The sequence below is a fragment of the Lynx rufus genome, unplaced genomic scaffold, assembly GCF_022079265.1.
Source record: "Lynx rufus isolate CCGP_SWC_20201006 ecotype Redwood Valley unplaced genomic scaffold, mLynRuf1.p SCAF_53, whole genome shotgun sequence".
In the NCBI taxonomy this organism is placed as follows: domain Eukaryota; kingdom Metazoa; phylum Chordata; class Mammalia; order Carnivora; family Felidae; genus Lynx; species Lynx rufus.
Genome location: NW_025814871.1, coordinates 512,120 through 529,424, shown reverse-complemented (window position 1 = coordinate 529,424; position 17,305 = coordinate 512,120). Strand labels below are relative to the sequence as shown.

The window sequence follows — 17,305 nt, the reverse complement described above, 5'->3', positions numbered from 1 at the left end:
GAGTGGAGTCACATGGGACGTGACCTTCTGCGTCTGGCTTCCTTTGGCAAACAACGTACGGACGTTCGGAGGCACAGGGGAGACGTGTACCACTGTTAGACAGGCTACAAAGCTGTCACTTGGAAAACCAGGCTTGATCCACAGACAAGAGGAGCTTGACACAGACCCATGTCCACCTGGGAATCCAGAGGAGCGTGGCGATTCGGGCAGTAACGACCCGCTAGGCATTCACGGTGTCAAGAGCACCATCCGTCCCAGGGAGAAAAGATACATCCCCAAGTCATACCAAGCCCAGGAGCAAATCCCAGAAGTCAAGGCCACGTGTAAACACACCAACGTTAGGAACAGACGTTTGCAAAAACAAAAAACGGGAAAAGCTCTCGCAAACTGCGTAACTGACCAGGGACTTGTGCGTGTTAGGCGTACATAACACACCTGCACACGGGAGCCAACAGCGCCTGCAGCCTGGTCGGACAGACAGACAGCCAGCCAGCCCGATCCTGCCACGGACGAAGGATCTGAACAGACCTCCCTCCAAAGATGACGCCGAAGTGCCAGTAAGCACACAAACGCTCCTCAGCGTGGCCAGGCGTCAGGGAAAAGCAGGCCGGGCGACGGCGAGGACGCAGCCCGCCCCGCCAGGAGAGCCGCAGAGGGCAGGGGTGTGCGGACGAGACGTGGGGCGGCTGCGGTGCTGACCGCCGGGCGGTTCCTCCAACGGGCAACCAGCCTCCAGGCGACCCGGCAGTTCTACTCCCAGATACACGCCCGAGAAAAACGAAAACACACGTCCACGCGAAACTCGGGGCGAATGCCCACAACAACGTTAATCGTAACTGCCAAAACGTGGAAGAACTCGCTGTCCAGTGGCGGGCAAATGGGTACACACATGTCCACGGCACACGCGCACATCCCTCGACCGTGAGAAGGAGCGAGGCGCCCACCCCTGCCACCCCGCGGACGGACCCCGAACGCACGACGCTCAGGGAGGGAACCAGACACGAGAGGCCACGCGAGGTGTGAGTCCACATGCGTGAAACGTCCAGAACGGGCTCATCCACGGACGGGAAGGGGGCTCGTGGGGGGCCGGGGTGGTGGTGGGGAGGAATGAGTGGTGATGGGGACGGGGTTTCCTCTGGGGTGACAAGTTCTAACACTGACAACACTAAGAGCCACTGAACGGTGCGCTGCGAATGGGCGACTTGTGTGGCACATAAGTTATACCCCGAAAAAGCAGTTATTAAAACAGAAAGAAAAGCAAACCTGGGGAAGACTTCCTGAAATCAGACGGTAACGGGAGGACCCTGGGTGATCTCACTGCAAACTTCTGCGCGAGAAAAGCAGCAGGAAATCAAGTCGAAGCAACACGGCAGCACTGCCTGCCTCGCGCACGTGGACAGGGCCCGATGCCCGCTGTCCACCCCCCCTGCAGGCTCGGTACAGGGACGAGACAGGACGGCCACCCTCCGGGGCAGCAGGCGCCACAGAACAAGGGGGCGGAGTCCCCCCGGCGGGGCCTAGGGCCTACAGCCTCGAGCAAGGCCACTCGTCGAAAACGGTCGTTCTGACTTCCAGACAGGCCGCTTTATTTACTCCAATACTTTTAATTCTTAAAAACACCCGGCAGCAAGCAGCAACTCGCTCTCTGCCGCCACGGGCGCGGCTCACAGATGTCCTCTGGGCCACCCTATAGGACACGGCGACAGCAAGGCGCTGGGGGCCAGAGACTTGGACCCAGGACTGCAGTTTGTCACCGGGCGCCGGAGGGCCTCCCTGCGCCGTCCCGTTCGCTCCGGAGGCGCCCTCACGCAGGGTCCAGGTGAGGCCACACACAGACCTTCAGCCCAGGGGTGTGGAGAAGCAGCAGTGAGGAGGTTCCTGGGGTGACTGTTCCCACAGGGCGGGCCGGCTGCCGCCCTCAGCCTGGGTGAGGGACTCCGGGCCGCTGGACGAGAGGAAGGACGAAGGCGTGTTAGTCGGTCCTGCGAGCCTGAGCCAGCTGCCTCCAAGCCCGGCGACAAGTGGACGACACACGAAGGACCGCGGGCAGCGGGGAGAAGGGGCTCTCCGGCCACAACCCGGTGGGCGGGAACGGTGCGCTCCCTCCCGGGCCGGAGACGGACAGGCCCTCCCGCTCAGCCCCCCCCCCCCCCCAGAGGCGCCATCTCACCTGCGAGCAGGGCGGCTACTGCACCAGCCGGTAGGTGATGTACCTGCCCGCGGTCTCGCTGGGCCGTATGATCTTCACCACCTGCGCAGGTGCCAAAGCAGAACAGGGGCTGGGGCCTCCCCACAGGCTGAAGTCACAGCCCACCCCGGATCTGGGGTGGGGGGGGGCGGGACTCCTCACCTGCCCTTGGGGGAGCCCCAGGTCGGGGGGGGGGGGGGCGAGTCCTCACCTGCCCTCGCTTTATCCCAAAGTAGCGGGCCACCGGGTCTCCGGCCTGGATTCTGGGCAGCTGGTTCTCTCGGAGTTTACTGAGCAGCTCAGTCAGGGAAAAAGCCAGGCTCAGCTGAGGGGGGTGGGAGTGAGTGGGGTGCGGGGGCCCAGGGGAGGGGGCCGAAAGGATACTACCGGGCCAGGAGCTCGGTCACCTCCTCCTTGGTCATGACGACGTGCTCCGGGACCAGCTGCCAAGAGGAGGAGCTGAGGACAGGCCCCGCTGAGCCCCCACACAGAGAAGGGGTGCGGGGCGGGCCCTGGCCAGCTGCCTTGCCGCGCCACGTTAACCAGAGGGGCCGGGGTTTGCAGATGTCCTGGCGCAGCCCCATCCTGCTCCCGCCTCCACATGTGGACGGGGGTCCCCGGACTGCGCCTCCTGCAGACCAGCCCTGGGGTCCCGCCCCCCCCCCCCGGGGCTTCCTGACTGTGCAGGCCAAGCAGGCCTGGGGATCTGCATTCCTGGTTGAGTTCCCAGGTGATGTTGCCGCGGCCCGTCCGGGACCACACTCAGGGACCCCTGCCCTACCTCCATCACCAGACCCGGCTCTCCCCAAAGCGGGAGCATATCCAGCCCCGGGGACGCGTCCCCACTGTCTTCCTACTCTCAGGCAAACGCCCACGTCTCTGCCATCCCCCAGCGGGTGAGGGACTGTGGGGCCCGGCACTGCCTTCCCAGCCTCCCTTCATCCCTCGCTAGCCCCCGCCGGGGAGCAGGGCCCATTCCCCAAAGCCCCCACCTGAGGCCCCTACCTCGTGCTCTGTGATGTTGATGAGCAGCTCCTGTTGCAAAAACTGCTCCAGGACGTACTTGGGGGCCATGTCAACCAGCGACTGGAAGAGAGACCGCCCTCAGGCACAGCCAAGAGCCAGGACCACCCCACCGTTCGCTCCCTGGAGGCTGGCGGGGGGCGGGAAGCCAGAGAGGGTTTGCTTTCACACCCCAATAAACCGCCAAGCGCTGCAATTCAGCAAAACCCACCACCAGGCAGCCGGGCTCCTCCACGGGGAGAGCCCGCCCACCCAACAGGGGCCTCGGCCTGGTGTCACGGTGACAACCAGGTGATGCTCGCGTGTTTCCATCTGACAAAACGCTCCCGGGGCTCGTCCTCGAGCCGACGGGGCTGGGAGTGCCCTGCAGCCCCCAAGCACAGGACGAGAGTGCTTACTGGTCCTCCGTCCCGTCCCGTCCCAGACGGGGCGCCGACCGCCCCGCCACTCTGGCCCTGCCCCTCAGCGAGGGACAACCGCTCCTCCTCAGATCCCAGTCCCCGGGGGTCCCCTCGGGATGGGCGAAGGGCCCCGTGAGGAGCTGTGGCAGGAAGGAAGCGAGGTGCTCAGGGCCAAAGGAGAGGCAGCGGGGCTCAGCCCCTGGGCGGGGCCCCCACCCACCTGCTTGGCGGAGGGGGTCATGCCCTGCTGCACCACGATGAGGGCGCGGGTGATGTTCTCTTCCTGCATCCGCTGGCAGTACACCTTGATGGTCTTGATGCCGACCTTAGGCTCCTCTGCGGACAGAACGCACGGCGGTCTGCACTGCCGGGGCCCCTCTCGCCGTCCGGGGCCCCTCTCGCCGTGCGGGCCCGGCTCCCTCGCCCTCTCGGGCACCCGGGTGCTAGCTCTGCTTTGCCGAGGGGTCCCTGTGCCACTCCGGAACGGCCCCTTCTCTCTGAGGCCTCAGCTTCCCCACACGCACGACAGGAACCTGGCTGCCGGCTCCCAGAGCAGGGGGCTGGCCGCCTCCACGTCACCTGGGGAGCTGAAAGGGGCCTGGCACCCCGGACTTACTGGACCCCTTCCTGGAAGTAGGATCTGGGACTCATGTGGTCCGGGGCCTCAGTGGTTCCAGGGTTTGGGAACGCCCACATCAAGCGCTTCGTCTGGTCTACGGGAGCCCGACGTCCCACCACGGAGACTACCTCCCGTCCCTGCACTGCCGGTGGGGTGCCGGGTCACCACGGCGCACAGGCCCAGAGCCCGGCACTATGGGACCTCTGGACTCCGGGAGCCCAGCAGACGGGCAGCCCCTGGTGCCAGGACCCTGCCCACTGCTCCATCATGGCACCCTCCTGAGACCCTCGCTCCACTGACGGGCAGTATCATGGGCTGTGCCCCCCCCACCGAGCCCTTACGTTAGAGTCCCAACCCCCAATACCTCGAACGTGACTGCACTTGGAAACAATGCTAAATTTACGCGAGGTCATTGGGGCAGACCCCAATCCAACCAACTGCTGTCCTTCTAGGACACGAAGACAGAGACGCAAAGAGCAAGCGGCCGTGTGAGGACACAGGGAGAAGGCGGCCACCCACACGCCAGGAGACACCTCACAGACCACCAGCCCTGCTGATACCTGGCGTCAGACTTCGTGCCTCCGGCGCTGGGAGTGGAGCGGTCACGGACGCTCAAGCCGCCAGGTCGGGGGTGCTGTGTGGACTAACACGGCAGGAACCCCAGTTCTGAGCTACGGCCCACGGGAGAACACGGACGCCCCCACTCTCAGGAGGCTGAGACAGCGCCACAGGGACGCAGGCGGTTAAGCACCAATGCCTCCAATAACCACGCCTCACACACGGGGACGCTTCCTGTCAAAGCACCAGCTGGGTCCATTCTGTAAACGTGTGCCACCCCCCTTGATTCCAGGCAGTGGGCTGGGCCCCCAAGTGCTCACCCCACAACACGGCCTCCCGACCCTTATGGGCCTTAGAGTCGGGCTGCCTCAGTGGAGGAGGTGCTAAGACAGAGGGACACAGGGGGCCCGGAACACCCCTTGCTGGGCTCTTCGCTCGACCTGAAAGAGGTGGCACCCGAGCTCGGTGAGGGGCATGGACGGGGCCCGGGACGGGGCCAGAACCCTGCAGCAGCACAGGAAGGGGCTGCAGGGAACGGGAGGCTTGGAGACTGGAGGCTGGGCTGATGGGTGGGGGCCAGAGAGGACCCAGGTGAGTCTCGGGTCATGAGGGGTCTGGGGGCCCCCCTGGGAGGCCTGTGACGATCCTGGTGGAGAACACAGCCGAGGAAGAAAAACTGGGGAAGGGGATCGAGGAGAAGGAAGCTGGGAAAAGTGCTCAGAGAAGTCAGAGATCAATGTCGTCGACTGCAGTGAAGGGGGGGGGGCGGGCGGAGGGGGGTGTGTGTGCTCTCTTTCCAGGCTGGGAAGAATAAAAAGGGTCAGTGTAGACACTGGTCACACAGCATGCAGCTGCTACCATGGGACCCCCGAGCAGGCCCTCGGATGGCTCTACTAGGACCGTGACCCCCAGGACACACACAGCCCAGGACCAGCGCGGCCCTCACCTGGAAAGAAGACGAACATCTGGTCAGTGGGGTCGTCGTTGTGGGCCACCAGCACCGTGAGGTCTGTGCGCCGTGGCCGCCCTTCACTCGGCTTGTCCCCAAACTGGGCCTTGAACTCTTCCAGTGTCTGGTCCAGCTCATCCTGGGTCACCAGGTAGCCACGGTCATGGCAGAGCTGCAGAGAGAGAGAGCTAGCCCAGTGACCTCAGGGCAGAGAGAGCTGGCGGGAAGAGCTCGGGCCAGATGAGGCCGCTGCAGAGAAGGACACGGGGTTTGGGGGCCTGATGCGACACGTGTGTGTAGGCGTCAGACGGAAATGGGCAGGTGGGGACACAGGCCAGGGCACACCCCAAGAGAGCCCCTGCGCTGCTCCAGACAACCAGCTGCCACCCACGCAACTGTCACCTTATCCTGAGCCTCGGGGACAGGCGGTGACCGGGAAGCGCTGGCGCAGAGCTACGGCCCTGGGGTCTGGGTGGGAGGGGCACTGCTGGGCTGGCCAGGGCTCCTCCAGTGGGTGAAGAGGATCCAGACGGAGAGAGGGAAGGTCAGAGATGCTACCCAGCCCTGCGCCCACCCCTTTTCTCCATGAGACCCCTGGCCTGATTGTCCCTCCACAGCCTGCAGGGCCCCCAGCGCCGCCCCTGGGCACGGCTGCTCTGGTCCCTGCCATAGAGCAGCTTTGCGAAGCGGTAAGAAGAGGCCGAATGCGGCCGCCTGGGCTTAGTTCCGGCGGGATTTCTCCCAGGCCTGGGATCGCACGGGTCCCCTCCCACCGGGCGGCTAAACCGCACGCCTTGCAGTGAACGCTCAGCCAGACTGTCGCTGTTAGTTGTCCCGAACAACGCGAGGAGCTCAAAGGTGGCGGCCGAGGCCGTGAAGTAGCCGCCGAACAGAAACATCAGTCAGACGCCCTCACTGACCAGCAGGGCTCCCCCCAAGCCCCGATTCTGGGATTCTGTCAGGCACCCGGGCAAGAGCCCAAGCCTTCCAGGAACAGGCCCAAATGGGAGAACAGGGGTCCGCCGTCTCTCTCCAGCTCGGGGGAGACCCCCTCCTCCCCGCCCCGGGACCGCCGGACTCCCGGCTCGGCCACAGGCCGTCGGCCCCTCCGTCCTCCACGCGCCCCGGCCCCGCTGCGCGCCGCAGGGACCTCGTCCTGGTCCGACCTCGCCGCGTTAGCCGAGCAGGCTCACCTGCATGATGGTCTTGCGGATCTTCCACAGCCGGTACGTCTCCTCCTCGTCGTCCATGGCCGCCGCCGCTCCGCGTCAACGCGCCCCAGCCCGGCAGAACCCTCGCCGACTGCGCCTGCGCCGAGCCATTGTCAAGCCCCCAGTCCGTCCCGTGGAGGGCTGTCGACAGCGAACGCCTGAATCCAGACACCTTCGGGAGCGGCAGCGCCAAGGGCAGCCCGGGCCTTCAGAGAGCGGCGGTTGGCTGCGCGAGAGGCGTGCGAACGGGACCGCCCACTCTCGCCTCGGCAGTTCTCGCGTGGCCTTGGCCGCAGGGCCTCTCGGGAGTTGTGGTTTCCGCTCAACGCGGGTCTCTGTGAGTTGGATTTAGAATCGTGTGGGAGGCGGAGGCGAGCTACGGGAGGGGAAACTGAGGCCGGACGGAGGCAGCGGTCTCCTCGCTTCCCAGAGAGGGCCGGGCAACTTTGTAGGCCCTTTGCAAATATGCATCCAGGTGCTGCGGGCCGCGTCCAACTTAATGCCCATGAGCCTTGGTGTTCCCTTCTGTGCAATGGAAATAAAGTGTCCCCGTTTTAGAGGGTTAGGTGAGAGTCTAAAGGGACGGCTGTGCTTGGGAGGAGCCTGGCATAGTTCCTGGGCTCATGAGGTGCTCCCACCTGTGTCTCCCCGCAACCCCCACTGCGCATCCACCCCTGCCCCCAGCTCAGCGCTCGCCCCATTGGAGGCCCATCAGGAGCTTCTCATTGAGCCATACGTTCACAGAGACAGACATTCCAGGGAGACACAGGACAGAAACGGTGAGCACAACAGACGATAATGTTACAAGGTGACAATGCTATGGAAGAAAAGGTAGACCACGCTAAGCAACGTGGGAGACTTTCAGTTTCAAACGGGGAGGAGGTCAGGGAAGGCAAGGAGCGAGAGAGACTCTGGCAAAAGCCCAAAGAGAAGGAGGAAGCTGTGGGAATGTCTATAGAAAGGTCTATCAAAAGGTACAGTGTGTGCAAAGGCCCTGAGGCTGCACTTTGCCTGGTGAGTTGGCAGCAAGGAGGCCTGTGGGGGGAGGGGAGGACAGAAGGTTGAAGAGTGCAGTGAGGCAAACCCTGGGAGGCCTTGTTGCTTGGGTTGAAAGGCTTGGGTTAACTTTGTCAGTCACTCTCAGTGTTTGAGCAGGGAGACCAAGGAGGGGTGGAGAGGATGACCTGGGCAGAGCAGTGGGCAGAGTCCTGGTATTCTGAAGGTGGAGCCCACAGATTTGCAGATGGACGGGACACGGAGAAGAGAGAGACAGAGAGGGAAGAGGGAGAACAGAGCAGCCCTGACTGGGGCCAACAGGCCAGGGAGAGACAGGTGTGGGTGACAGATTAGAAAGGGGCTCTGGAGGGGCGCCTGGGTGGCCCAGTCGGTTGAGCGTGTGACTTCAGCTCAGGTCATGATCTTGCGGTTTGTGGGTTCGGGCCCCGTATCGGGCTCGGAGCCCGGAACCTGCTTCAGATTCTGTGTCTCCCTCTCTCTCTGCCCCTCCCCTGTTCATGCTCTGTCTCTCTGTCTCCCAAAAATAAATTTAAAAATTTAAAAATTAAAAAAAAAGAAAGAAAGGGGCTCTGGGGGCACCTGGCTGGCTCAGTTGGTAGAGGAGAAGTTCGAGCTCCACATTGGGCATAGAGATTACTTAAAAAATAAGAATAAAGAAAAAAGAAAGAAAAGAAAGAAGAAATGATCTCCTTGCGGCCCAAGGAGAGAGATCAAGGAGACCTTGGGATATGAGTGGAATCCAGGGCAAAGTCCAAGGTTGGGAGGCGGGGGTGGGGGGGGGCGGTGCAGCAGACTTGTGGGAGTCAATGGAGATCGGAGGCTGGGCGCGGTCACCAAACAGATCCGAGACCAGGACTGGAGCCTTGCCAAGATGTGGAGGCCGAGGAGAGGAAGAAGCAGCAGAAGGGCACAGAGCGGGACACAGACCCTGAAGCAGGGGCCTGGCCTCCAGTCCTGGCTGTGTGAACCGAGGCACATCCCTTAACAATTTTGTACCTAAATGCCTCCCTTCCCCCTGCCTCGTAGAACAGGGACAAAAACAGCACCCACTTCTCAGGGCGCTTGATTAATGATGGCAGTGCCTGGCACCAGCAGTGTTACGTGAATGCTCCTTAGTAGAATAAAGGGCGGTAGGAGGTTGCCAGGTGCCCTGGAACCAGGTGAAGAAAGCGTCTGGAGGAGGAGGAGGGAGAGAGCAACCATCAAAGCCACGAAACAGCAGTCTGAGTCTGAGCAGATGCGAAGGTTGGACGGGAGCTTGGTGACCCCAAGGAGGGCAGATGAGGAGGGGGCCTGGCCAGGGTGGGATGGATGAGAGGAAAGGAGTTGGAGATGTGGACGTGAATGCCAAGGGGAGGGGGGCCAAAGTGGAGGGAGAGGGAGCTAGGAGCGGTTTTAAGATGGGAGAAATGGCATCTGTCTAGGTTGCTGGCGTGAAGGCAGATCTGGCAAGGGGAGAAGGCGGGACTGTTGGAACCTGGGGGCGGGGGGAGGCCGGCCCCAAGGAGAGGTGGCCCGGATAGTACCCCAAGAGGGCCCAGGCATGGGTGGCAGGTGAATACAGTAGTGAGTGTGTAGATGTTAGGTAGTCTTGCTGTTCCACAGGGCACAGAAGAGACAGGAGGAAGGGCTCACGGGGCCAGGGGGGCCTCAGGACCCCAGAGAGGCTGCCGAGGCCTGAGCATCATTCTGATGATTCCGAGTCCAGTGACTGTGCCCTCAGCGCCAGGACACAGAGACACAGAGTGGCAAGCTGCTCCTTTGCACCTCTCGCCATGCTGTGTCACGTGGCCGAGGCTGAGTCCAGAACTCTGGCCGCCATCCACACGCTCCTGGGTGGGGATATAAAATGGAGTGGATGGAAAACAGTCCGGCAGCTGCTCACAAGGTTAAACGAGACTTACCATCTGACCCGGCAATTCAGCTCCTAGGTGCATACCAAGGAGAAATGAAAGTGTACGAAAAGACTGAGGGGGACAAAACAGAAGAGACTCATAAATATGGGGAACAGAGGCTTGCTGGAGGGGCTGTGGGAGGGGGGGATGGGCCAAATGGGAAAGGGGCATTAAGGAATCTACTCCTGGAAATCATTGTTGCGCTATATGCTAACTAATTTGGATGTAAATTAAAGAAAAAAAATTTTTTTAATTTAAAAAATGAAAATGTATGCCCATACAAACACTTGTACAGCATTACAAAGGCAAAAGTTCAAAACAACCAAATTCCATCAATATACGAACAGGTAAACACTGTGTCCACCACGCATGGGAACATTACTTGGCCACGAGCAGAGCAGGAGCGAGGCGCCCACACCCGCCGCCCTGCGGACGGACCCCGAACACAACGGCGCTCAGGGAGGGAACCCAACACCAGATGCCACACGGGGTGTGAGTCCACGTGTGTGAAATTTCCAGAACAGGCTCTTCCACGGACAGGAAGGGGCTCGTGGGGGCCGGGGGCTGGGGGAGGGGACAGGGAGTGACTGATGATGGGGACTGGGTTTCCTTTGGGGTGATGGGATGTTCTGGAACTACCTAGCGGAGATGGCTGTACGTTTTAAATATCTTAAAAAAGTGTGCACTTCAAAAGGGCTAAAATAGTGGATTTTATGTTATGTGAATTTTATCTCAATTAGAAAAACTTTCCGCTTTGAAAAGGCCTCTCGCCAGTGGCCAGCTGAGCCCCCTCACTGGGGACACACAGGAACTGAGGCCACCACAGGGAAGCCTTCCTGGAGCCTTGAGACTTTCCCAAGACTCCACGGCCCCCTCTGTGAGACGGAGTGTCTCTGGCAGAAGCCGTGAAGCCCGGACGCCCCACCGGCAGCTCCGGCTGGCCTCCACGTGGGTGGTTGTCTCCGCCTCTGGCCACCTCAGGACATGGGTGCTGCCAGCTCGCTCCACCTCTCTCCTCCTGCGGGGTGGGCACAAGGGCGTTGCCCCGAGCTGTTTTTCTGGCCCATCCTGCAATAACCAACAGCCTCGGGGGCCATCGTTATGACGAAGTTATAGGCCACAACTGCGGCAAAAGTGAAAACAGCAGTCTTCCCCCAGGGCCAGACAGGGTCCTTCCCCAATGTGGCCGTGACACCCCGCGGTTCCAGGGAGGAAGCAATATGGGCGGCGCGCGGGGGGTGGGGAGTGGGGGGGTGGGGGGGTGCTCCTTCTTGAGAAGTGAGGCTGCCCAGGTGGGACTATGGGGGCTCTCTTCCAGGAGGTGACTCAGACAAGTGGGCCTCTGGTAGCCGCACTGGAGGGAGGAGGCCACGTGAAGGCCATTGTGCAAGACAGGGCCTGGCCGTTGGAATGGGCTTCCTCATTTCATTGCACTTCTACCTCTAAGCGTGGCGCAAGGCCAAGGGCCCCAGCTCTGCCCTTTGGCAAGCCTGGGTGGGAGGGGGGTCTCATTGGCGCCCCCCAAGTGAACCAAGCCGAGAGTCCTACCCTCCCCCCCCCCCCCCCGTCTCTGCAGCAATGTTCACGGGTTCACGGGAGGATCCGAGAAGGGGATAAGAAGTGCGCTGTAGCACAAGCTGAAAACACCCACTCGTCCACAGGTCAAAGTCCAGGCAGGGTTGGGAGTGGGGGCGGCCGGGCCGCTGAGGAATTCCTTGGCTCAATTCCCAAGAGCGGGCGGTTCCGTCTTCTGGACCGACTCGGCCAAATGCCCGAGCACGCCTGCACTGTGTGCAGACTACTCCCCCGGCGTGTGCCGCCGCTGCCCCGCACACACCTGCGCGTCCTCGCGGCCACAGGGGCCCGCTAACCGTCGCCTGGTTAGTGGCCCCGGGCTCACGCGCTGCTTGTAACGGCGGGCGCTCGCCGCTGGGTGGTCCCCGGCCTTCTCTGGGCCCACGGGCGGGGCGCCCCCGCAGCGACACCGCAGTCTCCAGTGAGCGGGAGTCTGACCCCGACTGACTTTATTTACTTTTAAAAGAAAACCTCCAGTGTTCAAAGAGCTGGGCGATATTTCTGGGAGTTTGAGCCCCCCACCACGTGTTTCCAGTACTATCTCAAGTGGTCAGGCATCCCGCGGTGCCGAGGTCAACCAGCCGGATAACCGTCCTAAACTCGCCAACGCGCCGCGCCGCGCCGCCTGCGCGGACCTCGCAGCCCTCCCCGCCGGCGAGCATGCGCACTCGCGCAGAGCCGCGGAGCCGCAGCCCAGCCCGGCCCGGCCCCGACCCCGCCCGCCCCTCACCCCGGCCTCCCATTGGCTGGTGTCACCACGCGTCCGCCCCCCCTGCGCGTACAACCAATGAGGGCTCTGTTGGGCGTGGCCTAGGGCGGGGAGGCCAGGCCCGCCGGCGCGCGTCCATTGGTTGGCTCGGCGAGGGGAGGAGTCGCTGCCTCCGGCGCCCCCGCCGCCGCGATGAACCTCAGCCGCCTGTGCCGCCTGCTGAAGCCGGCGCTGCTGTGCGGAGCCCTGGCCGCACCCGGCCTGGCCGGCACCATGGTGAGCTGGGTACCGGAGGCGGGCCGACGGGCCGTTGGGCAGGCGCGCGGGGCCGCGGAGAACTCGGGTGGGGGGCGTTCGGAAGCAGGCCTGGGCAGGAGGGACCCCCGATGGGCGCCTCCGGGTTGCGTCGAGGGGGCTGGGGGGGCTTGGGCACCCTCGGCCTCTGGCGGCCCCGGCCGGGGCCCGGCGAACGGGAGGCGCCCGGTGGGCTGGAAACCCCGGGTCACGCGCCGCGGGGCGTCACCGCCCCTCCCCCGCCCCGTGCTCCCCTGGGCCCCGCGCGGTGGCGTCACAGACGGGCGGCCGGGCGCCCTGGCTACCGGCCCTTTGTCCCCCCGGCGCGGCCCTGGGGCACAGGCGCGGCCGGAAACGGTCCGGCATGGGCCGCACAGCCGCCGGCTCCCCGGGTCGCCGCGGGCAGCGGCGCCGGTTGCCGGGCAGGCGGCGGCGCCGAGTCCCCCCGCGGCGGAAGGCTGGGGCTTGCGGGCGCAAGAGGGCGCGCCCCCGACGGAAGGAGCCGCGTCTAGAGAGAGCGGGGCAGGCGGCGCTCGCGACCTGTGATAGCGGCTGTAGCGCCGATTCCCGGGATCCGGTGCGCGCGGGGCCCCCACACCCGCCGCTGGAGCCACCTGGCGGGGTCCCAAACCCTCTTTGGGTCTCAGTGTCCTCTGTCAAATGCGCCCTGCCGCGCAAGCGGCGGGCGCCTTCGAGGAGGAGGAGTCCTCAGTTTTTCCTTGTCTCGGGGACATGGTTTTCTTGGCGCGGATCCGCCTGGGAGTCCTTCCTCTGGGGACCCCGAGCTGGGCGATGGGCCAGGTGGCAGCGAGGTCCACAGGCCCCTCATGGTGCCCTTGCCTTACAGTGTGCCTCCCGGGACGACTGGCGCTGTGCTCAGTCCATGCACGAGTTCTCAGCCAAGGACATCGATGGACACATGGTTAACCTGGACAAGTACCGGTGGGTACATACCTGCCTGGTGGGAGAGGCAGGGGAAAAGGTCGATGGCCCTGACCTGGCCTGACTGCACCATCTCTCCTCCAGGGGCTTCGTGTGCATAGTCACCAACGTGGCCTCGCAATGAGGCAAAACGGAGGTAAACTATACTCAGCTTGTCGACCTGCACGCCAGATACGCTGAGTGTGGTTTACGGATCCTGGCCTTCCCTTGCAACCAGTTCGGGAGGCAGGTACGTACTTGGCCAGCTGTGTCCCTAGGTGTCCCTGTGTCGGGATGGTCGAGACTAGGGTGGGCAGGTGTGGGGAGAAGATCTGGGTCGGGCCTGTGGCAGCGGGGACCAGGGAGAGTCCAGGCTTGTCCTCACTCACCCCAATGCCCCTGCTTGCCCCAGGAACCAGGGAGTAACGCGGAGATCAAGGAGTTCGCTGCTGGCTATAATGTCAAGTTCGATATGTTCAGCAAGATCTGTGTGAACGGGGATGATGCCCACCCGCTGTGGAAGTGGATGAAAGTCCAGCCCAAGGGGAGGGGCATCTTGGGAAAGTGAGTGCAGGGCAAAGGAGGGGGCAGGGTGGTCCGCAGGGACCCCGGGGGGTCCGCAATCGCCACAGATTTCTCATGATCTCACATTTGTCTTCTAGTGCCATCAAATGGAACTTCACCAAGGTAAGAAGGGGGAAGGGGGGACAGGCTAGGACCGTGTCCAGGGCCAGCTCCTGCCCCTGGGTCCGTTTATTCAGCCACAGCTCAGTGCCCTGCCCAAAGGGACTCCAGCCCCGGCCCCAGGGGCCGCATTTCCCCCCCAGAGCTGCGGGGTCCCTGTTTTGACACGGCCCCTTCCTGCAGTTCCTCATTGACAAGAATGGCTGCGTGGTGAAGCGGTACGGTCCCATGGAAGAGCCCCTGGTAGGTTCCTCTGCAGGGGCCCGCTGGGGGGTGGGGGCCAAGGAAGAGGCCAGCGCTGACCCCCTTTCCCCCCACAGGTGATCGAGAAGGACTTGCCCTGCTACCTCTAGCTCCACAAGGATGCGCCGCCCCTGCCCCTCGGAGCCTTCTACCCGGCACCCATGACGGTCTGCCTGAAAACCAGCCTGCTGGTGGGGCAGACCCGAGAACCCGGCGTGCACCCTCTGCCGGAGGAAGGTTCCTCGGCCCGGCTCGTGGCTCGGCGCCCCCTCCCCCTCCCACCCCTGGTTATCTTGTGGGAATAAACGTACAAATTGGCCTGCTGCAAGTTCCTGCCTCCCTGGGGTGGGTTTGGGGGGTAGGCGGGGAAGCCTTTTGCCCTGGGGGCCTTCTGGTTCAGGGGCAGGAGGGTGGTGTTGGCTCCCCAGGCTCTTGTGAGTTCAGGAGTTCTCTGGCTTCCTAGGGCTGCGGCTGCGCCCGCTAATCTCAGCAGCCCCGCCTGCTGGGCAAGGCTGATCCTGTGGGAGGCGCTAGGAATTACCGGCTGCGACTCATCCAGGGTATTAGCCCGCTGCTCAGGGCCTGCCTGTGGCCGGTCTTCCCCAGTGCCTAGATGGGAGGCCAAGGGGGCTGGGGCCCTGTGGCTCTGCCCACGGGAGGGACTAGGCACGTGGGGTGGGCTGAGCATCAGGCCAAGCTGGTCTGGGCACAGAGCCGTGCCAGGCAGGGCCTATGCACTACACAGGCCTCACTGTTGGACACTGAGCCAGGGCATCCGGGCCTGCCCACGGGGCCTCATCTGGTGCAGCCGGGGGCGTTATCTACAGTCCCCCGCCCCAGGAAGGGGTGGGAATAGCCTGAGGCCATCAGTCCTGCAGGCCAAGGCTCATCCACGGTCTGGGGGGCCTGGGAGGCATGGTCACAGCTTCCTGCCTGTAGCTGCCTGGGGCCATCCTGGCAAGGGCGTAGAGGACGGCATGGCTGGAGAGCAGTTGGGTCTGTCCTGTCCCTCCTCCCCCCCCCCCCCAGCCCCCACCAATTTCCAGTGAAGGTCAGCAGCAGAGAGATGGGGCTGGAGGGCTGCGGTAGCCAGGCTGAGAACCCCAGCCACCCTAGAGCTGCTTCCCCTGGGTCTCCCGGCTCCTCACCTGTCCACGTCCTGGCTGGTGGGAGACCCTTCTGACCTGAGGACCAGACCCGGGTGTGCTTCCGTGGCTTCCGGGAAGGGCCTGGCGTGCGTTCCTGCCTTCCCCAGGGCCCAGCTCTTGGCCCTCCTGTCCTGGGCTACCCCACCCACCTGAACCAACACCGTGAGGGAGCCTTGGGAATAAACCAGAGCAGGGGCCGCAGCTGTGCACACCAGAGACTAGGGGAACTGCTCTGGAGAGCACCACCACCCTGAGTGTCCCGGGGTGTCGGGGGGGGGGGTTGGGTCTCCCCGGCAGGCAGGAGGCAACCAGTGACTGGCCCAAGACACAGCAGGGCTGGCACGGGTTGGGCCAAGGCAGCTGGCCCGCCACGCTGGTGCCAGGAAGACACTGTAGACAACGGCCCCTTGTAGCGTGGGTCTGTCTCCTCAGCCTGGCCCTAGACTTCTACCCTGGCCTCGGCCTCCCGCGGGTCTGGGAGAGGAGTGGGCTGGTCTCACCCGCCTGGCTCCCTCCACAGGCAACGGCCCCCTCGACCTCCTCTGAGTGGGGCCGCCGTGGGCATCCGCTAAACGTTCCTGGAGGGGACACACCGTGCCTTCCTCTCCCCACAGTCTCTGCGGCTGGAGAAGGAGACAATCTGGCAGGTAGTGAAAAGGCACATATATTTAAAAAAAGATCTCTTTACATATGTACACCTGCATTAATTATAAATACACATAGAAACCAGGGACCCACCCACACCGCCAGCTCCACGGCAGGTTCTGGGGCCTGGGAGAGAGGGCGGGGCAATAATTTAGGGAGCAGAGAGAGTGGGGAAGAATTGCATATATTAATGGGGGTGGGGTCTGTCCCATGGAGTCCCCCAGAGAAGGCAGGGCCCTGAGCACCTGGGGTTTCCTGAGTTTCCAGCTCTTGGGGCCACCCAGTTTTGTGGATTTCAGGGGTTTCTGGTCAGACCAGGCCCTGAGGGTGGGTGGGGTGAGGTGGGATGGGGAGCTCCTGCCTAGGCCTGGAGGGCAGGAGAGGGCAGAGGCACGGGCAGGGTGTGCCCCTCACCCCCGGGGCCCTGCCCAAGCCTGGACCCCGCGACATCCTGAGTGGGACCTGCGCTGCCTGGGAGGGCCCCGAAGGGCGGGCAGCATCTTGAGGGGTCTGCCCGGTAGGGAAGGCACTACAGTGGAGGCCTCCGGAAGCTGGGGGCGGGGGGGGGGGGGGGGGCGCGGCAGCCCCTCCCCAGAAGTCAGCAGGGGGGCCCTGGGCCCCGGCTCACCACCCGCCCGCCACCCAGGCCGGCAGGAGAGAAGTTCGAGTCCACGGAGACGTGCGTATTGCAGATAAGTAAGTTTCCCCTCGGACGCCGGCTGTGGGCCGCTTGCCGGGCCTACGAGCTGGGAAAGGGGGGCCCGAACTGGATGACGCTCTGCCGCTCGGGCCCCCCGCTCCCCGCGGGCGCTCCGGCCGCCCCGGCGCCAGGCCCGGCGTTGAAGGAGCGCAGCATGTCCTCCAGCACCTCCTTGAAGTTGATGTCACGGCGCTGGTGTGCCAAGGCCGCGGCGGCGGCGTCGGCTGCGGAGTCCGGGGCGCCCAGGGGCAGGCCGCCGGGGGCCGGCACGGGGTCGGGGGGCGGGAAGGCAAAGGGCGGGGGCTGCGGGAAGGCCTGGGCCGGCGGGCTGTAGGTGAGGTCCAGGACCTCGCCGGGGCCGCAAGGCAGCTCGAGTGGGCGCAGGGCGGGCGGCGGCGGTGGCGCGGGGAGGCCCCGGCCCCGCGCGTGCTTGCGCTTGACGTCGTCGTCCATGAGCTGTAGCTCCTGCAGCACGCGGCGCACGCAGCCCTCGGGGATCTTGATGCCTGGGGGCCGGGGCGGGTC

At 63.9% G+C, this 17,305-nt stretch overlaps 3 protein-coding genes across 3 annotated transcripts in view; 1 reads left to right on the top strand and 2 right to left on the bottom strand.

The window, feature by feature from the left end:
* Positions 1 to 1,588: 1,588 nt before the first annotated feature.
* POLR2E (RNA polymerase II, I and III subunit E) lies at positions 1,589 to 7,040 on the bottom strand. Its single transcript, XM_047100858.1, has 8 exons — positions 6,932 to 7,040; positions 5,736 to 5,910; positions 3,833 to 3,948; positions 3,194 to 3,274; positions 2,573 to 2,631; positions 2,400 to 2,478; positions 2,171 to 2,251; positions 1,589 to 1,945 (listed from the first exon to the last, which is right to left on the bottom strand). The coding sequence occupies exons 1-7, from the start codon at positions 6,986 to 6,988 to the stop codon at positions 2,186 to 2,188; spliced, it is 633 nt and encodes a 210-aa protein (XP_046956814.1). The 5' UTR covers positions 6,989 to 7,040; the 3' UTR covers positions 1,589 to 1,945; positions 2,171 to 2,185.
* A 5,278-nt stretch (positions 7,041 to 12,318) lies between these two features.
* On the top strand, positions 12,319 to 14,606 carry GPX4 (glutathione peroxidase 4). Its single transcript, XM_047100859.1, has 7 exons — positions 12,319 to 12,421; positions 13,287 to 13,381; positions 13,466 to 13,610; positions 13,773 to 13,924; positions 14,023 to 14,047; positions 14,228 to 14,287; positions 14,365 to 14,606. The coding sequence occupies exons 1-7, from the start codon at positions 12,338 to 12,340 to the stop codon at positions 14,395 to 14,397; spliced, it is 594 nt and encodes a 197-aa protein (XP_046956815.1). The 5' UTR covers positions 12,319 to 12,337; the 3' UTR covers positions 14,398 to 14,606.
* A 2,194-nt stretch (positions 14,607 to 16,800) lies between these two features.
* Positions 16,801 to 17,305, bottom strand: part of SBNO2 (strawberry notch homolog 2) — a 48,380-nt gene continuing 47,875 nt past the window's right edge. The window contains exon 34 of the mRNA XM_047100764.1: positions 16,801 to 17,286. Within this exon, the coding sequence (XP_046956720.1) occupies positions 16,820 to 17,286 (467 nt within the window). The 3' untranslated portion in view covers positions 16,801 to 16,819. The remainder of the gene's footprint in view (positions 17,287 to 17,305) is intronic.

Bases quoted from the DNA above. Each gene is read 5' to 3' on its own strand.
- POLR2E (XM_047100858.1), bottom strand. From the start codon at position 6,988: ATGGACGACGAGGAGGAGACGTACCGGCTGTGGAAGATCCGCAAGACC. The intron at 5,911-6,931 runs GTGAGCCTGCTC...CTCTCTCTGCAG, and splicing joins TCCGCAAGACCATCATGCAG to CTCTGCCATGACCGTGGCTA. The intron at 2,479-2,572 runs GTATCCTTTCGG...TGAGCTGCTCAG, and splicing joins ACCGAGCTCCTGGCCCGGTA to TAAACTCCGAGAGAACCAGC.